This window comes from Raphanus sativus, chromosome 9 (assembly GCF_000801105.2).
Source record: "Raphanus sativus cultivar WK10039 chromosome 9, ASM80110v3, whole genome shotgun sequence".
NCBI lineage: Eukaryota > Viridiplantae > Streptophyta > Magnoliopsida > Brassicales > Brassicaceae > Raphanus > Raphanus sativus.
In genome coordinates, this window is record NC_079519.1 from 30,198,201 (window position 1) to 30,222,314 (window position 24,114).

Sequence of the window (24,114 nt, forward strand, 5' to 3'; positions counted from 1 at the left end):
AGAAATTTGTATGTAGCCAATAAATCAAAAGATGTAGAATGTTAGATTTAGTAGAAAAAATAATGATTTGTAATAAATTGTAGATATTAGTGCTACATACAATACTTAATTAGTTAACCATAATTTTTTTGGAAGAATTGTGTTGCCAATTAGAAATGTTGTTATGTACAACATAATAATACTTATATTTTAATTTTATTTATCAATTAGTTGGTGTAATGATGGATAGTTGGTGTATTTATTTCTATAGAGAAAAGAAAATTGAATTTTGAGACTGCTATAAATATGAATCTAAGAGTTTATAAGATTATACATATCACACAATAATAAAAATCTTAAATATGTATTTGTTTCAATATGTTTTGTTTTTTACTTTTTTCAGAATTAATTCGTGTTCGTTCACAATAGATTGGATTATAAAATTATTTTTTTTGGAGTATTATCCAAATGGTTGTTAACGTTTACGAAAAATGCATAGTAGAAACGTTGTATTTGAAATATAGCCTTTTTCTCACACATGAAGTCAGCTAAAAATAATGCATGAGTTCGAGACGAGCTGGTAAAGCTAGTTAGACCAACATTAATGGTATATCTAAATGAAATCCTTAGTATTAATGTCATTAAAAATAAATGCAATAAATCGAAAATTAGCGGGACGTCCTTAGCTAAGATGTTTTTTTCGTTGTCCTTAGATGATACGTGTTGTCGTCTCGTGCTTTTCTTTCTCTTTCTCTCGACAGAATCAATGGCCTTACCTCCGCCCATGGCGTTTCTGTTGATCTCTTTGACGAACCAGAAAAGGAGAGACATGAAAAGTTAGATCTCTCTCCCACTTCAGCAAGAGCTCGTTTCGAGACCATGATTCGAGCTGCTCAGGACAGCGTTTGCGAGGCCATCGAAGCCGTCGAAGGCGGTCTGAAGTTGAAAGAAGACGTCTGGTCTCGAGCCGGCAGAGGAGGAGGAATCAGCCGCGTTCTGCAGGACGGGAATGTGTTTGAGAAAGCTGGGGTGAATGTCTCTGTGGTTTACGGTGTTATGCCTCCCGAGGCTTACAGAGCAGCTAAAGGCTCTGCTTCTAAAGACTTTACAAAGTCCAACCAATAATCAAATATTTACGAGAATGTCCTTAATTTTTGTCCCTCACCAAAAATAACATTAAAATACTCTAAAGACAAAAAATTTGTCCAACCATTAATGTTGCTAGCTCTTAGGTCTAATGTTGTGAAATGAGACGAAAAGCTATTAAAAACCTTAGCAAGCTTAGAGAGAATCGAAAATATCGGTCTAACTTTTTTTCTTATGCCAGCTAGATTGGTTTGCAGATCTTTTATCAACAATAATATCGCTACCCTCATCTGCTTATAATCAAGGTCTCAATTATTTATTGCTTGGTTAGATATCTAGATTGTCACAAGTGGATGTTTGAACCACATTAATATCTTATAGTTTATAAAGCAAATAGCCATATGAGACGACTTGGAAATATCTCAACCAGCGTAAAAGAAAAAGAGAAAAATATCCTACAGACTGTAAAGAAAGGAACAAGAAGTATCAAAGAGAGGATGAGAAATATCGCACAGACAATTAAATACTTGTTTGAAAAAAAGAATGGAGTATGTTCCAAATATATTTAGATTTTTATTCCTTAAACCAAAAGTCATCACTCCATCCACCACACTTGTACACTTGCTTGCGTTATCATCCAACGAAAGTCATAACACTTAATAAACTGATACTTTTATGTTGTTGATTTAATAATAATAATAATAATTAGTGTTTCAGAAAAAAAATACAATTGTTCCATGCATTTTCGATGGTTCAATATGACAAATTGACAATATTAGCCATGTGGTCATGGTAGACCAACAACTGAGCGGAGATGGTCAGTGACTCAGTGGTCACCTATAAAGAAGGAAAGTCAAAACTATATTGGTGGTTTGAGGAAGGTCAGCGGAGAGAGAGCTCTAGTCCTCCGTATTGTTAACCAACCAGACGCACGGCGAGTAAAGAAATAGAAACAATTAGATATTTTTTGGTTCTGATACAATGGGGAAAGGTTGTGTCAGATTACTACCATACACGTGTCTTATTCTTATCCACCAAGACCAGGAGGTTTTAACAAGTGTCTCCTTGCCTTATCCCTCCAAAATATCTAGCCGCGGAAATAACTCTTTCACCTGGTCCCTACTCAGACACTAGTCAGTAGTCACACTACAGCAACAGAAAAAAACAAAATGCTGAAATTTCAGTAATCATTTGTTCGGTATTTTTACTTGTCCCGGAAATCAACATTAAATATTATAAAAACAACAGCACTGAAGACATTTTTTAAAATGGAGCACCCATGATCATGGATCATGGTGGTGTCTGCAATTAAAAACTAGGGTGTAATTCATTGATTTTTGTTTGAAAATCTATTAAAATATTCCTGTATTATTCAAAATAAATATCAAAACTGAAATACTAGTTTTTTACAGGAAAAATAATATTAAATTATTTCTGAAAATAAAAAGAAAAGTATTTTTTGTAAATAAAAATGCATAGATACTTTGTTTACCACTTGCATTAGATATTTTCTTCGCTTGTTTTTATCACAAAAGTCACTAGTATAATATATTTTACGGACCTGTTTATGCATTAAAAAGCGATTACTGGATAAAATACCATCAAATGCAAGCAACTATAAGCTGTTTTGTAAGTTAATCATTAGCATAAGTTATAGTTTCAATGTTAAAGTGATGAATTAAGCTAACAAAAAAACTTTACCAAAAAAAAAAATTAAGCTAACAAAATAAGCTAATTCATTAACATCTCTGCTTTACGAATACATTTTTTTTTTGCCTTCTGATATATTTATAAAAGAAAAGTATTTTACAAAGGATTAAGTACGACCCAACAAAACAAAACACTAACCTAAACAAGCCCACAAAGAACAGGTCCGGCTCCAAGCCCAAAAAGAAAAATCGAGACCCACCAGCACCGTTTTAACACACAAGTCATCTCCACATATTTCAACAGTAAAATACAAGAGAGACGCGTGTCAGCATCTGCAGCGCCGTCACCTCGAACAGCAGGAGCACACCGCTGGGGCCGCAACCGAATCGTCACCGGAAACCAAATCACCCACTCCATCCCAAACGAAGGTCGACGCTGAACCAATCACCAATAGAACCACCGGACATCACCGGGAGAAAAACATCATCCACCAAAACCACCTCCAACAACAATATTGAAGATATAGGTTCGACGGTTTTCATCAAAGGCCCGACTTTCATAGAGTATCCATCGGCTCCGCCGAGATCTCTATTGAATTCGGCCACCCATCACCACCACCAAGCACCCTACTCTCAACTCGAATGTTTTCTTGGGAATCAGAAGCCAGCGACCAGTATCGGAGGCAGAAGCCGTACGGTCCCAGAGTTAAAGCTGACGACGCCGGAATAGTGGTAGTCTCCGCGTCTTACAACGAAACCTAAACAGAGAGAGACCCGAAGGATGAGAGAGTTCACGTGCGAAAGGTTCAGAAATAAAAATCCAACTTTAAATATGAACCACACAGAGTAATCAACGCTCCAGCCACAACACCAATATAAAAAAGATGTTATTCGGCGTATTGGATGGATCTCTTTGTCTCGTACATTATTTGCTGATGTGGCAAATGCAGTCGACGTCAGCCAACTCTACTAATATTTTTCGTATCCTCTTACTAGTTTCATGACCGTTGGATCACGGTCGGTTTGCCGCACGAGTCTAATCTCAACCGTCGAAATATTCGTTAGATTTCAAATATTTTTTTGTCTTTTCCACTAGCATTATATTTTTATCGGTTTTCCAACTGTTTCTTCTATCTGGAACTCAAATCGAATTTTGGTTTTGACTGTGAGATGCGAGAAATGAGCGACGAAGTTTTTGAAGTGACGGTGGTGGAGAAACCAGCTGAAGCTGCCGGAGGGAAGTCAGCTCGGCGGAGGACGCGGAAGAAGGAAGCCGCAGAGGGCGGCGATGGTTTGGTGAAGTGGGAGAGGTTTCTCCCGAAAATCGCGTTAAGAGTTTTGCTCGTAGAAGCAGACGATTCCACCAGACATATTATCTCTGCTCTCCTCAGGAAATGCAGTTACAGAGGTCAGTTCTTGTTTCACTGGCTTCTTGTCTGAACGTCGACTGTTTTTGTCGGAATCATATATTGTCTGAAAAATTTGTAACTGTAAAATCTGATTAGCATGTGAAAGGCTTTTCCTCTTTTAATCTCAGATTAGTTTATTTCAAATAAAATATTCTCTTTTAATCTCAGCTTAATGTTGGAACTGGTTAGCATGTGAAAGTATTTTCCTTTTTAATCCCGGATTAGTTTTTTTCTCCTAATAAGAATGTTTTCTTTTAATCTCAGCTTAATGTATTAATGTGGTTCGTTGTTGTGTCTTCACAGTTGCTGCAGTACCTGATGGGTTAAAAGCTTGGGAGATGCTAAAAGGAAACCCCGAAAGCATCGATCTGATACTAACAGAGGTTGATCTGCCTTCAATATCTGGATACGCTCTTCTAACACTTATCATGGAGCATGACATCTGCAAGAACATCCCTGTCATAAGTATGTTGAACACTTTTATATAATTCCCACTTATGTTTTTAAATGATCTTATTTTATTTTGGGCTCAATTGTCTTGTTTTTTTCCTTTCGCAGTGATGTCAACACAGGACTCGGTGAATACTGTGTATAAGTGCATGTTGAAAGGTGCGTCTGACTATCTTGTTAAGCCCTTGAGGAGGAATGAGCTGAGAAATCTCTGGCAACATGTCTGGAGAAGAAGACAAGGAGAAGAGAGCGCAGATGTGCCAAGAGACTCATCTAAAGAAGCCATTGACTTCATGGGAGCCTTGTTTAGAAGAAACGGAGAAGAGAGTGTTACGAAATACGAATCTTGGATAGAGCTTGATCTCTCCCTGAGGAGAAGGCCAAACCAATCTTCTGGAGACAGGCGGCCCTCTCTTCATCCTTCTATTGGCTCTGCTTTCACAAGGTACGTTCACAAGCCGCCGTTGCAGACACAGTGTTCGGTCTCTCCCTTGGTTTCCGACCAGAGAAAGAATGTTGCAGCAAGTGGAGATGGTAACATTGTGGTAACAAATCACTACAATTCATCTGAACCTACTCCAAGTGCTCCCATCAAGAGTATACAGTTCACATGAGCTTATGTGGCTCCTGCTTCACTCTCTCCAACCCCTAGATCCGTTAGCCCGCATGAGTACAGTTCCATGTTTCACCCAGTAAATGGTGATAATAAACCTGAGGGTTTGCAAGAGCAGGATGTAGAGGAGAGAAGAAACGTCTCTTCTGCAACCGAACGTAGTGCAACAGGGAACCACTGCAGTACCAGCTACATTGATTATCATCATCAGCAATCGTTAGGGAAAACTCAGCAGTCTGTTAGGGAAGCTGCTTTGAACAAGTTTCGGATGAAGCGCAAGGACAGGTGTTTCGATAAAAAGGTGATGATCAAACTCATGATCTGATCACACACGCACAAATGCTTTGTTGAGAAGGATATGATTCTAACGGTTTTGTAATGACTTTTTTTGCACAGGTTCGTTATGAGAGCAGGAAGAAACTGGCAGAGCAACGGCCACGTGTCAAAGGGCAATTCGTTCGTCAAGTCCAGTCCGCTGAGACATCTAACACAAGCAGCTCCACAATGTTCCTAACAAATTGATACAACTCTCCATCAACGTAGTTGGTGAGAAGACTTTTGTGTATACATTGAGGCATTCAGCTTTGGAGCTTAGTTGTTGAGTTTAGTTAGTAATCTACTTAAAGATATGTAACTACATATGTTGGTGACACTTTGTGAGTGTACACACAGCTTAAGAGCTTTATTGTTGAGTTTAGTTAGTAATCTTACTTTAGATATGTAATAACACATGTGGTGGATAGTACACACAAAAGAAGAGTCTTATACTCTTCTATGTATTTCTGTAAACCTGCAACAAGAGTTCATAAGCCTGACTAAAACACTATGAAGTCCAGAGCACAACACAATGAAACTAAACAAGACAGATAGATTACTAACTAACTGATGAATCACACTGTAATAAAGACAATCCGAAGTGAAAGCTGTTTTAGGACCGAACCGAACTAGGACTAACCCACTTCCAGTAATGCCGCTTAACCGTCACAGCTTTTCCGACAGCTCGTGTTTCCTCCGAGTCTTCCTCCGTCGACGCTCCGCCGTACTCTTTCTCCTCCGTGCAGAAATCTTCCTCCGGTAGTCCCTTCACCGTCGCGTCCACCGAGTGCAGAGCGTAACGCGCGGGCAACCCCGGATACGAAAGCGAGTTCCTTTCCTCCACTCTTCTACTGTAACTCCCAGGAAGAATCTTGATCCTCTCTCCATCGTCGTCGTCTTCCCCTTCAAAGATAGACCCGAGCTCTTCTTTAACGGCGCGAAAGACAGCTTCGTCGGGCGTTTCCTCCGGCTTCATCTTCTCCGACAGAGGACGAAACCTCTCCCGGACGCTCCCGTCCGACAACTCCTGGTGAGACTCCACGAGGATCCTACCGTCTTCTCCGATCACGCGGACCGTGACGACGTTGACGGCGCGGACCGGAGGGGTCGAATCCGCGAGGGAAGTCTCGCCGTCGGAGAGCTCGAGCCAGAGGTTGTGGACGTTTTTCGTCCCCGGTCTGACTCCCCAGGCGGCGAACGAGTCTGAAGGGAGACGCGGCTCGAGCCAGTCGGAGAGAGACTGAGGATTAGCGAATCGCTGCGGCGTCGGAGGAGGAGGAGGAGATCGGCGGGACATGGAGGCGGTGGATCGGCGGCGAGGAGATAGAGGGAAGGAGAATCTGTTGGGAGGGAGAGAGACGAGAGGTTTGGGAGAAGACCAGAGGAAGAGGAGAGAGAAGGCTGCGAGGAAGAGGTCGGGAAGGGAGGAGGAGACGGTTGCGTGAGGTGGAGGAGGTCTGTGGTTGTTACGGCGGTTTAGGGGAGGCGTGCGGGGTGGAGATGGGCCAAGGAACATGTCAATGACTTAAAAGGCCCACTGAATTAACGATCGTGGCGCATTCTCTAACCGTATAACACTAATCTATTGGATTTATTTTAGATTTTCTATCGACCAGTAAATAAAATAAGGAAAATCGCATAAAAAACTCAAAAATTGTCACTTAATAACACTTTAAACCTTAAAGTTTTTTCACTAACACTTTAAACCTCGGAAGTGATATTTCTGTCGTAAAAAACCTCCAAACTTAAAACGTGACCTGTTTAACAGGTAAAAATGGTGATGTGTCGGTTTTTTTTTCCAAAAAATATTTATTTAATTTATTAAATAAATAAATATTAATAAAAAAATCAGAAAATAAATAAAAATTCATAAAATTAAATAAAAATTCAAAAAAATTCAAAAAATCAAATAAAAATTCAGAAAATCAAATAAAAATTCAGAAAATTAAATAAAATTCATAAAATTAAATAGAAATTCAAAAATTAGTAAAAAATCATAAAAATAAAATAAAATTCAAAAAAAGTAAAAAATATAAAAATAAAATAAAATTCAGAAAATTAAAAATAATCATAAAACTAAATAAATATCAGAAGTTAAATAAGTTTCAAATAAATAAATAACTAATTCCGATATTTTCGTCCGAATTTTTTCGAAAACCAATTCATATGAAATTCAGTATCTGACTTTTTGAAGTCCTTTGACATTGAATCGAAAGTGGTCATTCCTAAACGCGTAATAAACTTTCGATAAATTACTAATTCATATTCGCAAAAAGCCTTCGACGAAATACACACTACTTCTCGTAAAAACTAATGTTAAGAAATTTGAAACTCAGGTCAGAAGACAAGAGGAGAAGAAGAAGAAAGAAGAGACAATCTCGGATCATTAACGAGACTAAGATACGTCCGACTTAGAAAATTTTGTCAAGGTTTTAATTTTTCGTAGGAAAGGAATGAAAATGTCTTGAAAATTGCCGTAAAATTAAGGGAACTTAGACCCTAGGTGGATAGTCTAGCAATCTAAGTTTTAATTTTATGAATTTTTATTTCATTTTCTGAATTTTAATTTAATTGTTTGAAATTTTAATTTAATTTTCTGAATTTTTATTTATTTTTTGAATTAACATTTAATTTCTGAATTTTTATTTCATTTTCTGAAATTTTATTTAATTTTATGAATTTTTATTTAATTTTATATTTTTCTTTAATTTTTATTTATTTTATGAATTAAATAAATATTTTTTTTTGAAATTTTTTTTTGACAAATCACCTTTTTACCTTGTAAACAGATCAACTTTTTAGTTTGGGGTTTTTTTATGACACAAATATCACTTCTAAAATTAAAAGTGTTACTGAAAAAATTTCAAGGTTTAAAATGTTAGTAAGTGACACTTTGAGGATTTTTTATGCGATTTTCCAATAAAATAATGAGGGGGAGATTGTGATAATGGTCAAAAAGACGATTCGCTTTTGTTTTGTTTTGTTTTATTTTTTCCTTTACTTCTTTTTTTGACAAAGAGTTCTTTAGTACTTTTTGGCAACGGTTTTTCAATTTTTTTAAAAAATAAATCGACCTATATAAATAGAATAAACTCATAGTTGTAATAGCATAGTTATCCAGCGTTTAAAAAAAATCTAAATAAAACAAACTTCGGTTACAAATTTAATTGGAACAAAAAATTTCAAGTCTATTTATTACAACAACAACTTTCGCTAGTGTGATTTTAATAAAATTAAAAATAATTCATATTTTCGATCATAAGGATGAGACAAAAAAAAATTTATCTTTATTTCAATTATTGAAGGTCTCCGTGTTGTTTTTGGAGTATTGATGAACTCTTTAAGACTTATAAGATTTCAAAAATGCAAATAAAAAAAAGTATAGAAGACAAACCAAAATGAAAACCGCTCCAAAGAAAAATTCTTTGCAACAGTGGTTTTTTATTTATTACAAATCACCAAAATTATGTAAACTAAGTGTTTTGGCTGAAAGAAAATAAAAACAACTAAAAGTATAAAAAAAGCAAACTATGCAATAATTTCTTATAAACCAATAAATGATAAAAGGTTAAAATTAGTTTCCAAATTAAAAAAAAAATGTGAGATATGTTGCCAAAAAGGGTAATTACTTTCTTTTTCAGAATTTTGTTTAAGGAAATAACATTAAATTTTAACAAGAACAATGAAGATTTGGTGTTGACAAATGACCAAAGTAATTACTAATGAGGAATGTTGTTGACAAATGACCAAAGTAATTAATAATAATTTATTGTATCTGTATACTTTTCTTGACTGGAATTCACTGTTCCATTGTAACAAAAAGAGCTTCATATTCCCTATATTCTAATCTTCAAACTTTTTTTTGAGTCTCTGCATGAGTTGTTGAATTTTTATTTACTATCCACAGATTCATCTTTTGGTGTGAATGATCATGGCTGTCCCGGAAAATGCTGATGTGAAAGATGACTCTTCTGGTCAAAACCTTGACAACAACGCTGCTTCATTACCAGCAGATACGATGATGCCGCCATGTCCTGATGATCAGAACCCTGAATCCAACTCTTCTGTTGAGACACCAAACTCAACAAAGGGCAGTGAAGGGGCTCTCAAGAATGAGATAAGCCATTCGGATGTTAAGTTTTCTAAGTTAAATGCGATGGCTAAGGAATACGTTCCGCAATTACGTGCTCCAACCCACCCTGGCTTTGTGAATAATATGTTATGGTTCACCAACAATTTCGCAATGCAAACTTTCTTTATTGATGATTATGACCTTTTTGCTACAACGGTATGTATTATGTATATCATCTTTACATGAATTTTGATTTATGGTCTATATGTGTTGGATTTCTTAGGTTTCATGAAATTTCTTCTGATCAATGTTTACATCTTGTGAACTATAACAACATTTCTTGTTTATCATTTCAAGATTGATAATGTAACACGAAAGTCATGATCTTTGTTTGCAATGCCAGATCTAGAATTTAGGGGGCATACTACCTATGTATAATAGCTTTTTAAAATTTGGGCCAAAGCATCCGAACCGGCCCTGGATTGTGTGTAATTTGCGAGTTATTTTCCTATATTCAAAAGTCAGAAGAATTCTTGTCCTTTCTTTTTGGTAATCAGAATTCTTGTCCTTTTGATACAGAGAATTAACTTTGGCCAAAGGAAGCGAAGGATGAGCAGGAAAACAAGCCTGGCTCAGAAGGAAGATGTAATCAGGAGAACTGTCCATGTCTTAGACATTAATCAACAGGTCTGAAAAGAGAATTTTTATCTTCAAGAACTCATTTTCTCAAAAGGAAGTGTAATACAACTAACCAAAGCCCTCTTTATCTTTTTGTAGGCTACTGAAGAGAAACTTGCTGGTCTCTTTCAGTCTTGTGGCCAGGTACTTGAGTAATGTACCTCTTGGCCACTTTGTTTTGATATCATCTTCAAACTCAAGTCTCATACATTTTCTTGTTCATTTTTTGGGTCTAAAGGTTGTTGATTGTCGTATTTGCGGTGACAATAAATCTATTCCTATTCTCCGTTTTGCCTTCATTGAGTTCACTGATGAAGGTATGATTTTATCACTATAAAATGTTCTTCTTGCGTTTACTAATCAGTGAAGTAATGCCTCAGAGGGAGCTAGGTCTGCTTTAAGCCTTTCAGGAACTCTGTTTGGTTCTCATCCTATAAAGGTTCGTCTTTCAAAAACAGCTATTGCACCTGTGAACCCGGGTCTCCTTCCAAAGGTTAGTTGAGTTATATAATCATACCTAAACTAGTCTTAGGTCTGACTCTTCCTCGTATCTATTCCTGAGTTTGCATAATGTTGCTTTCAGTCCGAGGAAGAGCGTGAGAAATGTGCAAGGACTGTTTACTGTACTAATATCGACAAGAAGGTAATCGTGATTTTCATTTCCTAATCACTTATGTTGTTATGCTCAATATCTGTTTGCATCATGACTAATTAGTCAAACAATGTAATGGAGAAATTGAACCTTTTTTATTCATCTTAATTAGTTTTCGTTTTTATATTACATACAGGTCACTCAGATGGAGCTGGAAGATTTCTTTAAAGAAGCATGTGGGGAGGTACGTATTTGGTTATGGCTAAGGCAGATTGTTTATACTTTATACTATGTTGTGTTTTTCGACTTTACGTCATATTTATTTTCTTGTAGATTCAACATCTGAAGCTTGTTGGAGACTGTCATCACCAAACCTGCATTGCTTTTGTTGAATTTAAGCTGGTAATTTTCTCTTGCATGTTTTTCCGTACATCAATTTTCATTATCACGTTGGTAACTGCATGAACTTGATTCTAAAGTTTAATAATTGTATGATACTTATAGAAGTTTCAAGTTGAGCTTAATCAATTTTACGTACGTGATAGTCTTTTGTAAGTTGTACTCATTCTCGGACTAGACATAAATTCTCGTCATAAATGAGATATACACACTGCAATAATGTGCATGGTCCACTATATATATTGAACTTTTGTTTGGCCTGATAAGGCAATGTTTGGCCCTAATCACCTTTATGTACAAAAAATAAAGTGGTAAATGATTAATTTCAGGTGGAAAGTGCAGTTTCTGCTCTTAATTGCAGCGGTATTGTCTTGGGCGGTTTCCCTGTAAGGTAGGTTACAACAGTTTCACTATTCTTTTTTTTTATACTGTGGCCTCTTGATCCATCTCGTGCGTGCTTAATTTTTCATCATTCTATTATAACCATTTGCGATTAGCTCGTTTAGTTTCGGATGCAGAAGGTTGCATGCTAGTTGTAGATAGATTTTGTAACATTTTCTCTCGTTAAGACGCTTCAGGTCTTTAGTTATTTTCTTTTGATTCAAGTGTGAGAATGTTGGTGTTCTTTACGGTTAGCAAGACATAATAACCTCATCACTGTGAGATTAATATTTTGCTTTCTATATGTGTGAAGGGTAAGCCCGTCAAAGACACCAGTGAGGCTAGACCCCTCTGATAGAAACTAATGTCAGCTGCAAACCGAAGAAAGAGCTCATCAATTCAAGGAGAGATCTCTCTTCTTGTTACTTAACCTCTCAGACTTTTTCTCCTCTTGTTACTTAACCTCTCAGACTTTCTCCTTCTATTTGCGTTGAAACTTGAAACCAAATTGTTCCCTTTTCTTTTTTTTTGTTATATTCATGGATCATTTTTAGACTCTTTTGGGGGATATCTTTTATTTTGCTCTATCTTTTGCCTGAATCTCCATGCATAGTCATCTGGTAAGATTACTGATCAGTGCGTTTATTTGCTTTATAAATCATGTCAAATGGTTTCATTGATCTTTCTTGTTGTTTCTGTTAGATCTAAGGAGAGTCTTTGCTTTGGGAAAGAATATTTGGTTTCTCTGTTATTTTAGGTTTGTTCTGCTTTTACTTTTAGTTTATAATCATATATCATTGTCTGAAAGGATCTAGTTAGCTTATCAAGATATAGACGCCCCTCATGGTCAAACAAAACCATCTACTAAAAAGGCCCTATATTTTGACATACTATATTCAGTACTAAACCTACGATTTGCTTTATAAATTAGGAAATCCTAAATACTTTATTCAATATTTTAATAATTGTGGAAAATTATTTTTGAACTTTACTTGTTAGGTTCATTTGGTGGTAATTTACAGATTCTATTCTTTTCCATCACAACAATATTTTAAAAGTAAACAATCTTGTCTAGGTAACCTTTTAGATCAAACTTTTCAATTGAATTGACTGGATTTGTTTGGTTTGTCTGAACTAGAAATCCTTGGCAAAAAACTACACGTCCAAGTGTGAAACCACAACTAAAAGTAGACACAATACATATGGATGTTTCTTTAGTTGATATTTTAGCATGTGTTTGTAATAAAAGCATATATTATTGACAAGTCTTGTGACTGTTTGTTGCAGAATGGGACATTATTAATCTGTTATATAAGAAATAACGTATCCAAACGTTGAAGAGTTTAGCGGAAAGATAAACGTCAACTTATCAGACCCATTATCAGCTTGCCGGTCAAGAAAGTGGAGAATACGTATACGTCAACATATAGGGTATATTTCTTGCGGCGTAAGACAAACTACTTCACAACCGAAGCGACCATAGTCAAAAACCAAACCGGACCATACGATTAAATGACGATTGTATCATTATCGTTCCATGAAGGCAGCAAAGTGTGTATGTTTCTGGTTAATTATGATTTGAGTCCGCCACTTTGGTTAAGGCCAACCAATTGAACCGACGACCATAAAACGTGTCTTACATACATCAAACATCACTGCGTTGGACCAGATCGGTTAGGTTTTGAAATTAAACATGCTTATCAAGACGGTTTGAACCGGTTTATAAATAAAGATGAAAAGTGGCTTTTTGTTGTCTTTTTCACTTGGCGGTGTAAGAATAGTCAAGTTGGTAACCGTATTAACTCGTTTTCGCGTTTCCATGACAAATGGCTGAACTTTTTTTCTTTTTTTTTCTTTGGTCAAACCTTTTTTTGTTTGAGAAATTTACGTTAAAAGTCACTTATTGAGTTTATTATTACACTTCAATTCACTTATAGCTACTAAGGCACTTTTGATGTACTTTCTTCATTGAAACCCCTAACAAAATATCCCTTATACCCTCATCTTAACTTAAGAAACAAACCAATTATTTTTTATCTTTTCACTTCATTTCAATTATTTTTTATCGTTTCTTTACCTTTTACGATGTCCTTCCTCTCACCCTTCAACTCCTCAGGCGAAGTCACAGCAGCCATCGAATTCCCAAGCACCTCCTCCCCCTTCTCCGACATCCTCTGCTCCGCGAAACAACAATAGTCCCTAAGAACTTGATCAAGTATGTTCAATACATTCTCCTGCCCTTTTGATGTGATGGTCAACCCGTAGTTCAAGATCTCGTCGTCGTGATCCGAATCCGATCCGGATTCCTTGGGCGGGTGGATCGAGAAGAAGTAGTGTGATCCGTCGACCTTGGTGGCGACCTCGCATTTCGTAAGCGGCCACTGGATCTCGTCGGCGACGTTGACGAGAACGACGATGCTGTCTCACTGGATCCTAACTATATACTAAGAAATTTAATTATTATATATCTTTTTGCTCTTTGAAGCATCCTTCTCTTTGTATCTCCATTTCCCACGAAAATAAAATCTCGTGATGATGGATCTTCAAATCTCAGATGTCTATCACCGTCGAGATTCTCCCTTTCTGGCCCCAGATCCTGTATCAAGACATCGTCGAACCCGCTTCATCACGGTGGCGACAAAGAGAAAGAGAGTTAGGGGTGTTGATTCGGAATTGCTTTTTCATGGGGGGGGGGACAAAGTGAAAGAGGCAGTTAGGGTTTTGATTTGGTTTTGAAATATTGATTTTGATTATTTAGGTTTTGTAATCCCTTTCTTGAATCAAAGCCGTACGATGCTATTAGCTCAGAGTTCAGCAAAAACAGAGTTAGTCTTCTATGTAATTTGTGTAACCGAGAATTTGTTTCTTGTTTATGCAGAAAATAAAACTTATGCCTCTACGAATTTCTAACTGAGACATGTGAGGTTAATCTTTTGTTAGAGAGTCGTTTAGTAGGGAGTGATTATTGTTGCAGGGAGATAAGTGAGTAGTGAATTTGGGTTATTGTACATAATTAACAGTGTACATGTGGACAAAAACAAAAACTTTGTGTACACTGATGATTATATGGTCGTATGTACATTTTTTTCTTTTGAAAATTCTTTGATGTTTTTTAATCGTACATGTGTACATCGACAAAACATTGTACACAATAAAGCTTGTACAGATGTACGAAATACACACAGCAATGTAAACAGAACAAAATCATTATGGTATTAAATTTGGTTACTTAAAATCATCCTCAACTTGATGTTCATTTTGGTTGATTAATCCTTTTATATTGGTCTTTTTATTAAATTGGAAGTCTTTGCAAAAAATGTATATGTATACACCTAAATTATATAATTTGTACATGTGTATACCGACAAAACATTGTACACAATTACACTTGTACATATGATAAAAACAATGTAAGCAAAGGATAGTTAAGTTTGCGTAGGCTAGCGGTAAAGGGAATTTGCTTCTTACTCTCCCGTTCTAGGTTCTATTCCAAGTTATTGCACATTTTTGCTTAATTTTTATAAGGAGTGGCCATTTCGTAATTATGTCATCATCTTCATTTTAAGGCTTTCCATAGTTTCTGCAATTATATCTCCGAGCCGCCATAGATTTTCTTCATGCAATTTTTTTTTTGGTGTTCTACCTTCAACCTTACACATATTGCATAGATTTAGATTAAAGCCAACACACAAGAAGAAAAAAAACAAATTTCCTCATAACTCCTGAGTTTTAACCAATTACAATCAAAACTCCATGTGGCTTTTCTCCACCAAGGTATTAAACTCATCCCGATTTTCCCATTGCTTAAAAACGAATTTGTGGGTCAAATTAAATTACTAGTTTTGCCGCCACCGTTATCATCTTCACCACCGACTCTTCATCCACCGCCTTGGCTACCACTCACAAACTTCTGCACTGTTTCCGTCTCCTCATCATGTGCCCATCGCCTCTCGCCTACGGAGCCTCGCCATAAGTCGAAATCGCTCAGATTGGAAAATAAATTATAGATCGTGAAAACCTACTTTTCTCTTTCTTAGCGAATACAAAGAAAAAGAAAAAGTTAACTCCATCTAATTTTTATCTCGAGTCCACTGTCTAAACGTACATCTCATTTCAAAAACGAAACAGAAAAAATACCAAACTAAATAAATCCACTTTTTGTATTTCTCAGGGACAATATGGTATTCAACCATCCATAATGTGTCCTAGTAGTTTAAAGTGATCTTTTATGATACATAAACTCAAAAAGTGACTCAGACTGTTAATTTCTCTTCAAATTATTGATAAGCATTGTTCAAACGATTATTAAATGTATATTTAACATGATTAATTAATCTGTCGTAAAAAGTTTACTACTCCATTATTTAAGTTGAGTTTTTATTGGATTTCTCCATTTGCACATGTCAAGAAACCAAGAATGAACAATTATGACTAAAAAGCCTTGTTCGGAAACTCGGTAGGCACGCGTGCGGCCGATGAGGGCCTAGCGAATTATCGAAAAATCGGAAATAAATCGGAGAGTACTCGGGGATTTTTAATAGGGTTTTAATTTTCAATAATACATATATATTACTCATATTACTTTTGTAGATTCCAAAGATTATTATAGTTTAAGTTAATGGACTGTGCTAATGGGCTGTGTTAGTTCATTTGGGCCTGTCAAAACATGGTTTGAGTAAAAATGGTAATGTTTTATAATTTTTATTTATTTTATTTTGTAAAATACGAAAAAAGCAGATGTCGTCATCTTCTTTCCTCTTTATTTGGTTCTGCAATCAAACCTTCGCATCCATGGTTCTCAGATTATTTTTTATTTTGTTTTCACTTGCTTTCCCTGATTAGTATACTATAATTATTTGAGATCTATAAATATTAATAACATTTCAGAAAATTTTTAGGTTCCGAACACAACATTAAGCGGCCGTGTAACCTTATACCATGTTCTCGTCGATTAAAATACGGCCTACAGTAGAATGCAACCGAACTGGTTAAATTCGCCACGGTGACTACCCGATTCACGTTTTTGCGGACGATTACTCGCCAACTCGGCCAATTTTTAGAACAAGGCTAAAAAGTAATTTCTTCTTTAAGATTGAAAACATGATCTGGAAATAGGTTGTCATTCCCAAAACATATGATTTTGTTGATTATTTAATAATCGAACAACTTTTTTCTTTAATCATTTGAAACCAATAAATAGAACATTGACTATTATCATCGGAAAAATCGTGTTTTAGAAATATAGTTATTATTCGGAATCAATTTTTTTTTTTTTTTTTTTTTTTTTGATTAACCAGGTGGTTGACTCCTTCGGGACCCACCCACCTAGGCCCGGCGCCAGCCTGTGTCTGTACCGTTTAAGGCCCTGGACACGCCTCCCCTCCCCGCGAGTCGAACTCGGGTTGCCTCTCAGTGACCGAAGCCTGGGGTGTACCACTGGACTACGAGGTCCGGGTTTTCGGAATCAAATTTACTAAGATAATAAAGTTGGGTACACATCTTAAACCATTAGATAAGACCAATCACATATATTTAATCACCTAAAACATACTCCCTCCCTTTTTAATATGTTGTTTTAGAGAAAACTTTTTGTTCCAAATTATACGACGATTTCAATTTTATATGTAAAATTTAATAACAACTAATGTTATTTAATCAATGATAATATATATTCTATTTTATTATTAGTTAAATTATGATTAGATAAATAATTAATGATGTTTTTATTTTAAAAATGAATGAAATTAATTACTCTCTCCATTTCATATTATTTGTCGTTTTAGATTCATGCACACAGATTTAAAAAATATTTAATTTTACATATTTTCAAAATAAAAATACTATTACCAATACACCTAACCATATACTATAAACCAATAGAAAAATAGAGTATAAAATATTGCCAATAAATTTTGCATTAAAAACAGAAAATAATATTTATTTTAAAACAAAAATTGTATTCTAAACGACAAATTATTCAAAACGGAGGAAGTGTTTTCTTAATTTATGTGCATAAGTCTAAAACAAATTATATTAAAAACGGAGAAAACATGTATGTTCGTTCATGAACCATTAAAATCATTTTAATGGTTTATTAAAACATTTTTAATGGTTTTAAAAATTTATACTACAAATTTTATTGTTTACAGCTTGTGTTTGGTGACCATTATTATCCCAGGAGCCAATAGACAGACACTAAATGTGAAATTAACAGAGAATTAAAAGTGATTTTAATGACAAAACGCGTTCTTGGTTGTTGTAGTATAGTAAAGTGGTCATGTGTTTACCCCTTTAGCGTCGTTTTATCAAACCACAAGAAACTTCCCCTTCTCCCCTTTCCTTCTTTTAAATCTCTTTCCAAAAAAAAAAGTTTGTTATTTTTTTCTCATTAAAAACAATTTTTTTTTTTTTTGGTTCTTACTGTTCAACTTCGTCTCCTCCTCCTCACCGTCCGATCAGTCAATTGACCTCCGAATCCGACGGTCATGGGCCACTGCCTTAGCCGGAACATCTCCGCCGTCAAAGACGACGAGATCCCCGTCGAGCAACCGCCGCGAACCCCCCGTCGCGCTTCGATCCCTCCTCGGTCTCCTCCCGCCTCCTCCGAGGTCAACCCCTACGCCAGCAGCCCGTTCCAGAGCCCCTTACCGGCGGGAGTAGCTCCGTCGCCGGCGAGAACTCCGGGAAGGAAGTTCAAATGGCCGTTTCCGCCGCCGTCTCCGGCGAAACCGATCATGGCGGCTCTGAGACGGCGGAGAGGCGCGCCGCCGCGGCCGAGAGACGAGCCGATCCCGGAGGACAGCGAGGACGTCGAGAGCGTCGAAGGAGGAGGAGGGGAGAGGCTGGACAAGAACTTTGGGTTCGGTAAGAACATGGAAGGGAAGTACGAGTTGGGGAAGGAGGTGGGGCGAGGGCATTTCGGTCATACTTGCTGGGCTAAGGCCAAGAAAGGGAAGATGAAAGGGCAGACGGTGGCCGTTAAGATCATCTCCAAAGCTAAGGTCTTTCTCTCTCTCTCTCTCTCTTGGTAGGTTTGAACTGTAATTATGTCAAAATGTGGTACCGACCAATGTAGGGACTCTTGTCGGAATCTTGAATTGAGTAATTTTAATGTTGAATGTAGATTATTAATAAAGATGATGACTTTTTTTCTTTTTTTCTTTGGTTGTTCTCTTAGATGACATCGGCTTTGTCTATTGAAGATGTTCGGAGAGAAGTGAAGTTGCTGAAAGCTTTATCTGGGCATAAGCATATGGTTAAATTCTACGATGTGTATGAGGACAATGATAACGTCTATGTAGTTATGGAGTAAGTAGTTTTCATTCATAATCTTATTGAGTATGGATTCTGGAAGATTCCTTTTTTTTTTTTTAACATTTGAGTTTATTAAATGAGGCGACGACTTCAGATTATTCAATCTTCCCTTCCAATATATTGCTTTCAGGTTGTGTGAAGGTGGAGAGTTATTGGATAGAATCTTGGCGAGGTAGTTCCCTTAGTACTACACCACCTTTCTTAGTATTGTTTTCTTCAATTGGTTATGTGATCAAAAATAAATCTTGTGTTATTATTACCTTCGCTGCAGAGGTGGTAGATACCCTGAAGTCGACGCAAAACGTATCCTTGTACAGATTCTATCTGCAACAGCTTTTTTTCATCTCCAAGGTGTTGTGCACCGTGACCTGAAGCCAGAGGTACACACACATTCAACCTCTATAAGTTGCTCCACTCTTCTTTGCTATTTTTAGTGAACAGATGGGTGAATTTTTGTGTGTCCAGAACTTTCTCTTTACCAGCAGAAACGAGGAGGATGCAGTACTCAAGGTCATAGACTTTGGCTTGTCTGATTTCATTAGATACGGTAATTAATTAATTAATTAATTATTACATGATTCTGCATATTGTATGTAAGTCTAATGATATTGAGTTGGAATCTTTTGTAATTTGGTAGATCAACGACTCAATGATGTGGTGGGAAGCGCATACTACGTAGCACCTGAAGTACTCCATAGGTCTTACAGCACCGAAGCAGATATGTGGAGCATCGGTGTCATAAGCTACATACTACTCTGCGGAAGCAGACCTTTCTACGGAAGAACTGAATCTGCGATATTCCGTTGCGTGCTTAGAGCAAACCCTAATTTTGAAGACTTGCCTTGGCCTTCTATATCTCCTACTGGTAAAGACTTTGTGAAAAGGCTTCTGAACAAGGATCATAGGAAACGAATGACCGCTGCTCAAGCTCTAGGTTAGTTAGTTACATCTCTTCTTGATATGGAAACAAGAACATGGCTTTAAGTATAGGTCTCATTATATGATCTGTGTTTTTGCAGCTCATCCGTGGTTACGTGATGAGAACCCTGGTTTGCTTCTCGATTTCTCGGTTTACAAGCTGGTTAGGTCTTATATCCGTGCCTCGCCTTTCAGAAGATCAGCACTTAAGGTAGTTTCTTGATACCCTCATGTTATTATTTGTTATGATCAAGTGCTTACTTGTTAATATTTTGAAATAGGCTCTCTCAAAAGCTATACCAGACGAGGAGCTTGTGTTCCTTAAGGCACAGTTCATGCTCCTGGACCCTAAAGATGGAGGCCTATCTCTTAACTGCTTCACAACGGTTAGTGTGTGCCTTTCCTGATCTAGATAATAGCATATTTGATTATATATCTTTGATTTGTGAATATATATTAATTATGCCGCAGGCTTTAACAAGATATGCTACCGATGCTATGATGGAATCAAAGCTTCCTGACATTTTAAACACAGTAAGACATCTCTGGTTATATATTAGTATCTTTGCTTTTTGAAGTTTATAGATGAATCATTTAAGATAAGGTTTCATGGTGGTTGATAGTCTGAAAATGAGAGTCTTTTCTTTAGTATATCTTTCATGACCATCATCATCTTCTTCTTTCTATGAAGATGCAACCGCTTGCGCAAAAGAAACTCGACTTTGAAGAGTTCTGTGCGGCTGGGGTCAGCGTTTACCAACTGGAAGCTCTTGAAGAATGGGAACAGATTGCAACTTCAGCGTTTGAGCACTTTGAACAAGAAGGAAACAGAATCATATCCGTCCAAGAACTCGCTGGGGTATGGTCCTATTTCAACCCTTATGAGATTTGTTAAGATTAATTAAAAAACATTTTTTTTTTGGTAGGAGATGAGCGTGGGACCAAATGCATATCCTCTGCTCAAGGATTGGATCCGGAGCTCGGATGGGAAGCTGAGTTTCTTGGGATACGCTAAGTTTTTGCATGGTGTGACCGTAAGAAGCTCGAGTTCAAGACCTAGATGACACATGGTTCTAGATCATAAGTCTTCTAACGTGTGAATCAAGTCTTTTAAGACGTTGGGTTCAAAGATACAACATATATAGTGGAAGTGGAAGTGGAAGTGGAAGGCAGGTGCTTCCTTTGTAAATGATTCTTTTGAGGATATTGGTTTTAGAGGAACTAAACCCAAAAATGGGAAAACATGTTTATATATTATAGAAGGAAACTGAGAGAGGTGTTTGTTCTTGTTTTTTTTTGGCTTTTTAGTTTGGTTAGAATCATTGATTGTATAATGCTATACTCGTTGGAGTTCCAAACAAGTGCCCTTTAGAAGCGATTCTAGCAGTTCGTTTAAAGAGATTCACAAAGTTGTTTGGTGCATTCTGAAATGGTTAGGAAGCAATAGCAAAAACTTGTCAACCTTCTAAACTCCATCCTCTTAGATGCTCCCACATTGAAGTGATATAGACTTGCAGTAGTAGTACTAGAAAAACGGTTAGTGAATTGAATTTCTTTTAGCTGACTAAAACGTACTCCCTCTATTTCAAAATACTACATATTTTATATTTTTCACACATTTATAAAATATATTAAATTCATTTTATATATGTATAATTTTTTTATAATTATCTTTTCTTCTACAATTTGAAGTTGATAAAAATTTAATAAATGCAATTAAGTTTTTTAAAGTTCGTAATTAGTAAATAAAACATGTATAATGTAAAAAAATAGATCTTTTGGAAATAATTTTTTTCTATAGAATATATAACTTTAAGAAAACGAAAGACTATATAAGAAAAGATTATTAAAATGGTTGCTATACCAGAGACACCAGTTAAAGTGATCCATTACATGTTACATAAGCCATCTAGTATCTCCATTACATGTTATTTATCTAAACCGACCGGTTCGGTCCAAGTTTGAGAACAAACATCTGAAACATAGATGTGTTTGGTCGGCGATTAGTCTCAAAAGCTGCTCACTTTCTCTATAAAGAAGCAAAAAGCTCCCACCTTTTCCATGGCTTCTTCTTCTTGTTTCCTCCGTCAGATTCTCTTCTCTCAAGTACCCACCAACCTTCAACCTCCTTCAAATCCTCTAGCACTTTCCTTCCCGAAGAATCTAACTTGTTCGATCGGAAGTAAATCAATCAAGAGATTAGCTTTTAGTCGGAGAAAGGCATCGGAGACGAGAAGCATGTCTACGACGACGGCGACGAAAGAAGAGAATAAAAAAGTGGAGATCTTTGACACGGAGGAGAACTTAGCTGCTGAGTTAGCCAAATACACATCCCATCTCTCCGACAAGTACTGCAAAGAGAGGGGAGCTTTCACCGTCGTCGTCTCCGGCGGCTCCTTAATCAGATCGCTCCGGTAAGTTTCTTAAAAGGTTTTTTTGCAAAAGTCTCGATCTTTCAGTGATATAATTGGTGGTTCGAATCTCAGGAAGCTAGTAGAGGTTGATTCGATAGATTGGTCAAAGTGGCATTTTTTCTGGGTGGACGAGAGAGTTGTCCCCAAGCACCATGAAGACAGCAACTACAAACTTGCTTACGATGCCTTCCTCTCCAAGGTTCCCATCCCTCCTGGAAACGTATACGCAATCAATGATTCTCTTTCGGCCGAGGCTGCAGCGGAGGATTACGAGACGTGTCTGAAGCATTTGGTCAAGACCGGTGTCCTCCGTGTGTCTGAATCAACCGGGTTTCCGAAGTTTGATCTCGTGCTTCTTGGTATGGGACCTGATGGCCACGTGGCGTCTCTGTTTCCAGGGCATGGTCTGTGTGATGAGAAGAAGAGATGGGTGGATTCTATCACTGACTCTCCGAAGCCACCGTCTGAGAGAATCACGTTCACGTTTCCGGTTATTAACTCCTCTGCGCATGTAGGTTTAGTGGTTTGCGGTTCTGGGAAGGCAGAAGCTGTGGAGGCGGCTCTGAAGAAGACTGGGAGTGTACCTGCGGGTTGTGTTTCCGCTGAAGACGAGCTGGTTTGGTTTCTTGATAAACCAGCTTGTTCCAAGCTCTAATAACCGGGTTTTGGAACTTGGCGGTGTGAGTGGACTAGTCCGGCTTGCTTTTTGGTTTGTTGGGTCTGGTTCTCTCCATTTGGGTTCTGGGAGAGAGGTTGTGTTGTAATAAAAGCAGAGAATAAGAGAGGGTTGAATGCAACCTAGTCAATGGTTTCTTTGCATTTGTTTGGTTGAATGCAACAAAACAAAAGATATTTTCTTCTAAATTTAAACAATGTATCATCAGTATTTAACTATAAGTTTGGTACCAAAAAGAATAGTTGTAGAAATGAAATTTGAATGAGGAATGGTAAGGAGAAAATGAAAGACCCAAGGAAAGAAACTCATTCATGAACATGGTTAGAAACATATAATGGTATATCAATCTATTGGTGACGATGGTGTCCTCACCCGAAGAATGGCCAGCATTTACTACGCACATGGAGGAATTTCGCCGAAGTAAGATTTTCTTCCCTAATTTCAAGATCGGACATATTTCAAGGGCGCAAAATACAATGGCGGACAAGCTTGCTCATGGGGCAAGGAATTCACCTTCAGCTATGTTATATGTCGATTCGATACCTCCGGTTTGGCTTTCCGAATCGGTGGAATCACGTTAGAGTAATTCATTGTTGTCAAAAAAAAAAAATCTATTGACTATGAATCATAAAAGAAAAAAGAAAACGGAATCTACAAATCATGGATTGGAGTTATATGTATATATACAAAAGGAAAGAAAGAATTAAGTTAGTAAACTCCTTAGATTTTGCTTTTATCAAACCCGGTTCAGATTTCACCTCCACTGTAATGAAACAAATATGCGTCAGCATTAAATTACTACTCACCGGGTCTGTAAACTACATAAGCTACATCCACATCTTTTTTCCTGGAGACATACCAAAACATTTAAGGGTACCGTGGTCACAAGGAAGTGACCTGAAACTCTTGACATAAAAAGGAAGAATATATGAATCACTCATTACTTGCATACTTCCATGAATTTCTGGACTGCATTATGATACTAAGTTCCCTGCAACCACAAAACTGAGTAGTCTCATCTCTGGGGCTTAGTTATTGTCACCGGCGGGTGGGATGGACCACTCGTGGACGGATCAGATTGTTTTATAACTGCCGTTTGCCGGTTCCGTTTGAAATTCATCGGCTATGAAGCGCTCCGTGTAAAAACGTCGCCGCATATAACATCATAT

The 24,114-nt window shown here is 36.9% G+C and overlaps 4 protein-coding genes and 1 pseudogene across 4 annotated transcripts; 4 read left to right on the top strand and 1 right to left on the bottom strand.

Moving 5' to 3' along the window:
- Nucleotides 1-1,702: 1,702 nt before the first annotated feature.
- LOC130500413 (two-component response regulator-like APRR5) lies at nucleotides 1,703-5,778 on the top strand (annotated as a pseudogene).
- Nucleotides 5,779-5,926: 148 nt separating this feature from the next.
- Nucleotides 5,927-7,090, bottom strand: LOC130500414 (uncharacterized). Its single transcript, XM_056995471.1, has one exon. It carries the CDS (start codon nucleotides 7,015-7,017, stop codon nucleotides 6,115-6,117), a length of 903 nt encoding a protein of 300 aa, XP_056851451.1. The 5' UTR covers nucleotides 7,018-7,090; the 3' UTR covers nucleotides 5,927-6,114.
- Nucleotides 7,091-9,426: 2,336 nt separating this feature from the next.
- On the top strand, nucleotides 9,427-11,988 carry LOC108825243 (polyadenylate-binding protein-interacting protein 13-like). Its single transcript, XM_018598561.1, has 10 exons — nucleotides 9,427-9,789; nucleotides 10,153-10,260; nucleotides 10,351-10,395; nucleotides 10,490-10,568; nucleotides 10,632-10,744; nucleotides 10,835-10,894; nucleotides 11,040-11,087; nucleotides 11,177-11,245; nucleotides 11,572-11,633; nucleotides 11,937-11,988. Exons 1-10 carry the CDS (start codon nucleotides 9,427-9,429, stop codon nucleotides 11,986-11,988), a joined length of 999 nt encoding a protein of 332 aa, XP_018454063.1.
- Nucleotides 11,989-17,915: 5,927 nt separating this feature from the next.
- On the top strand, nucleotides 17,916-21,233 carry LOC108828276 (CDPK-related kinase 4). Its single transcript, XM_018601911.2, has 11 exons — nucleotides 17,916-18,624; nucleotides 18,801-18,931; nucleotides 19,068-19,109; nucleotides 19,209-19,317; nucleotides 19,403-19,484; nucleotides 19,575-19,871; nucleotides 19,957-20,066; nucleotides 20,137-20,241; nucleotides 20,327-20,389; nucleotides 20,547-20,714; nucleotides 20,782-21,233. Exons 1-11 carry the CDS (start codon nucleotides 18,109-18,111, stop codon nucleotides 20,917-20,919), a joined length of 1,761 nt encoding a protein of 586 aa, XP_018457413.2. The 5' UTR covers nucleotides 17,916-18,108; the 3' UTR covers nucleotides 20,920-21,233.
- Nucleotides 21,234-21,845: 612 nt separating this feature from the next.
- LOC108823406 (6-phosphogluconolactonase 3, chloroplastic) lies at nucleotides 21,846-23,184 on the top strand. The gene is made up of 2 exons (XM_018596600.2): nucleotides 21,846-22,269; nucleotides 22,342-23,184. Exons 1-2 carry the CDS (start codon nucleotides 21,917-21,919, stop codon nucleotides 22,922-22,924), a joined length of 936 nt encoding a protein of 311 aa, XP_018452102.2. The 5' UTR covers nucleotides 21,846-21,916; the 3' UTR covers nucleotides 22,925-23,184.
- The last annotated feature ends 930 nt before the right edge of the window (nucleotides 23,185-24,114 follow it).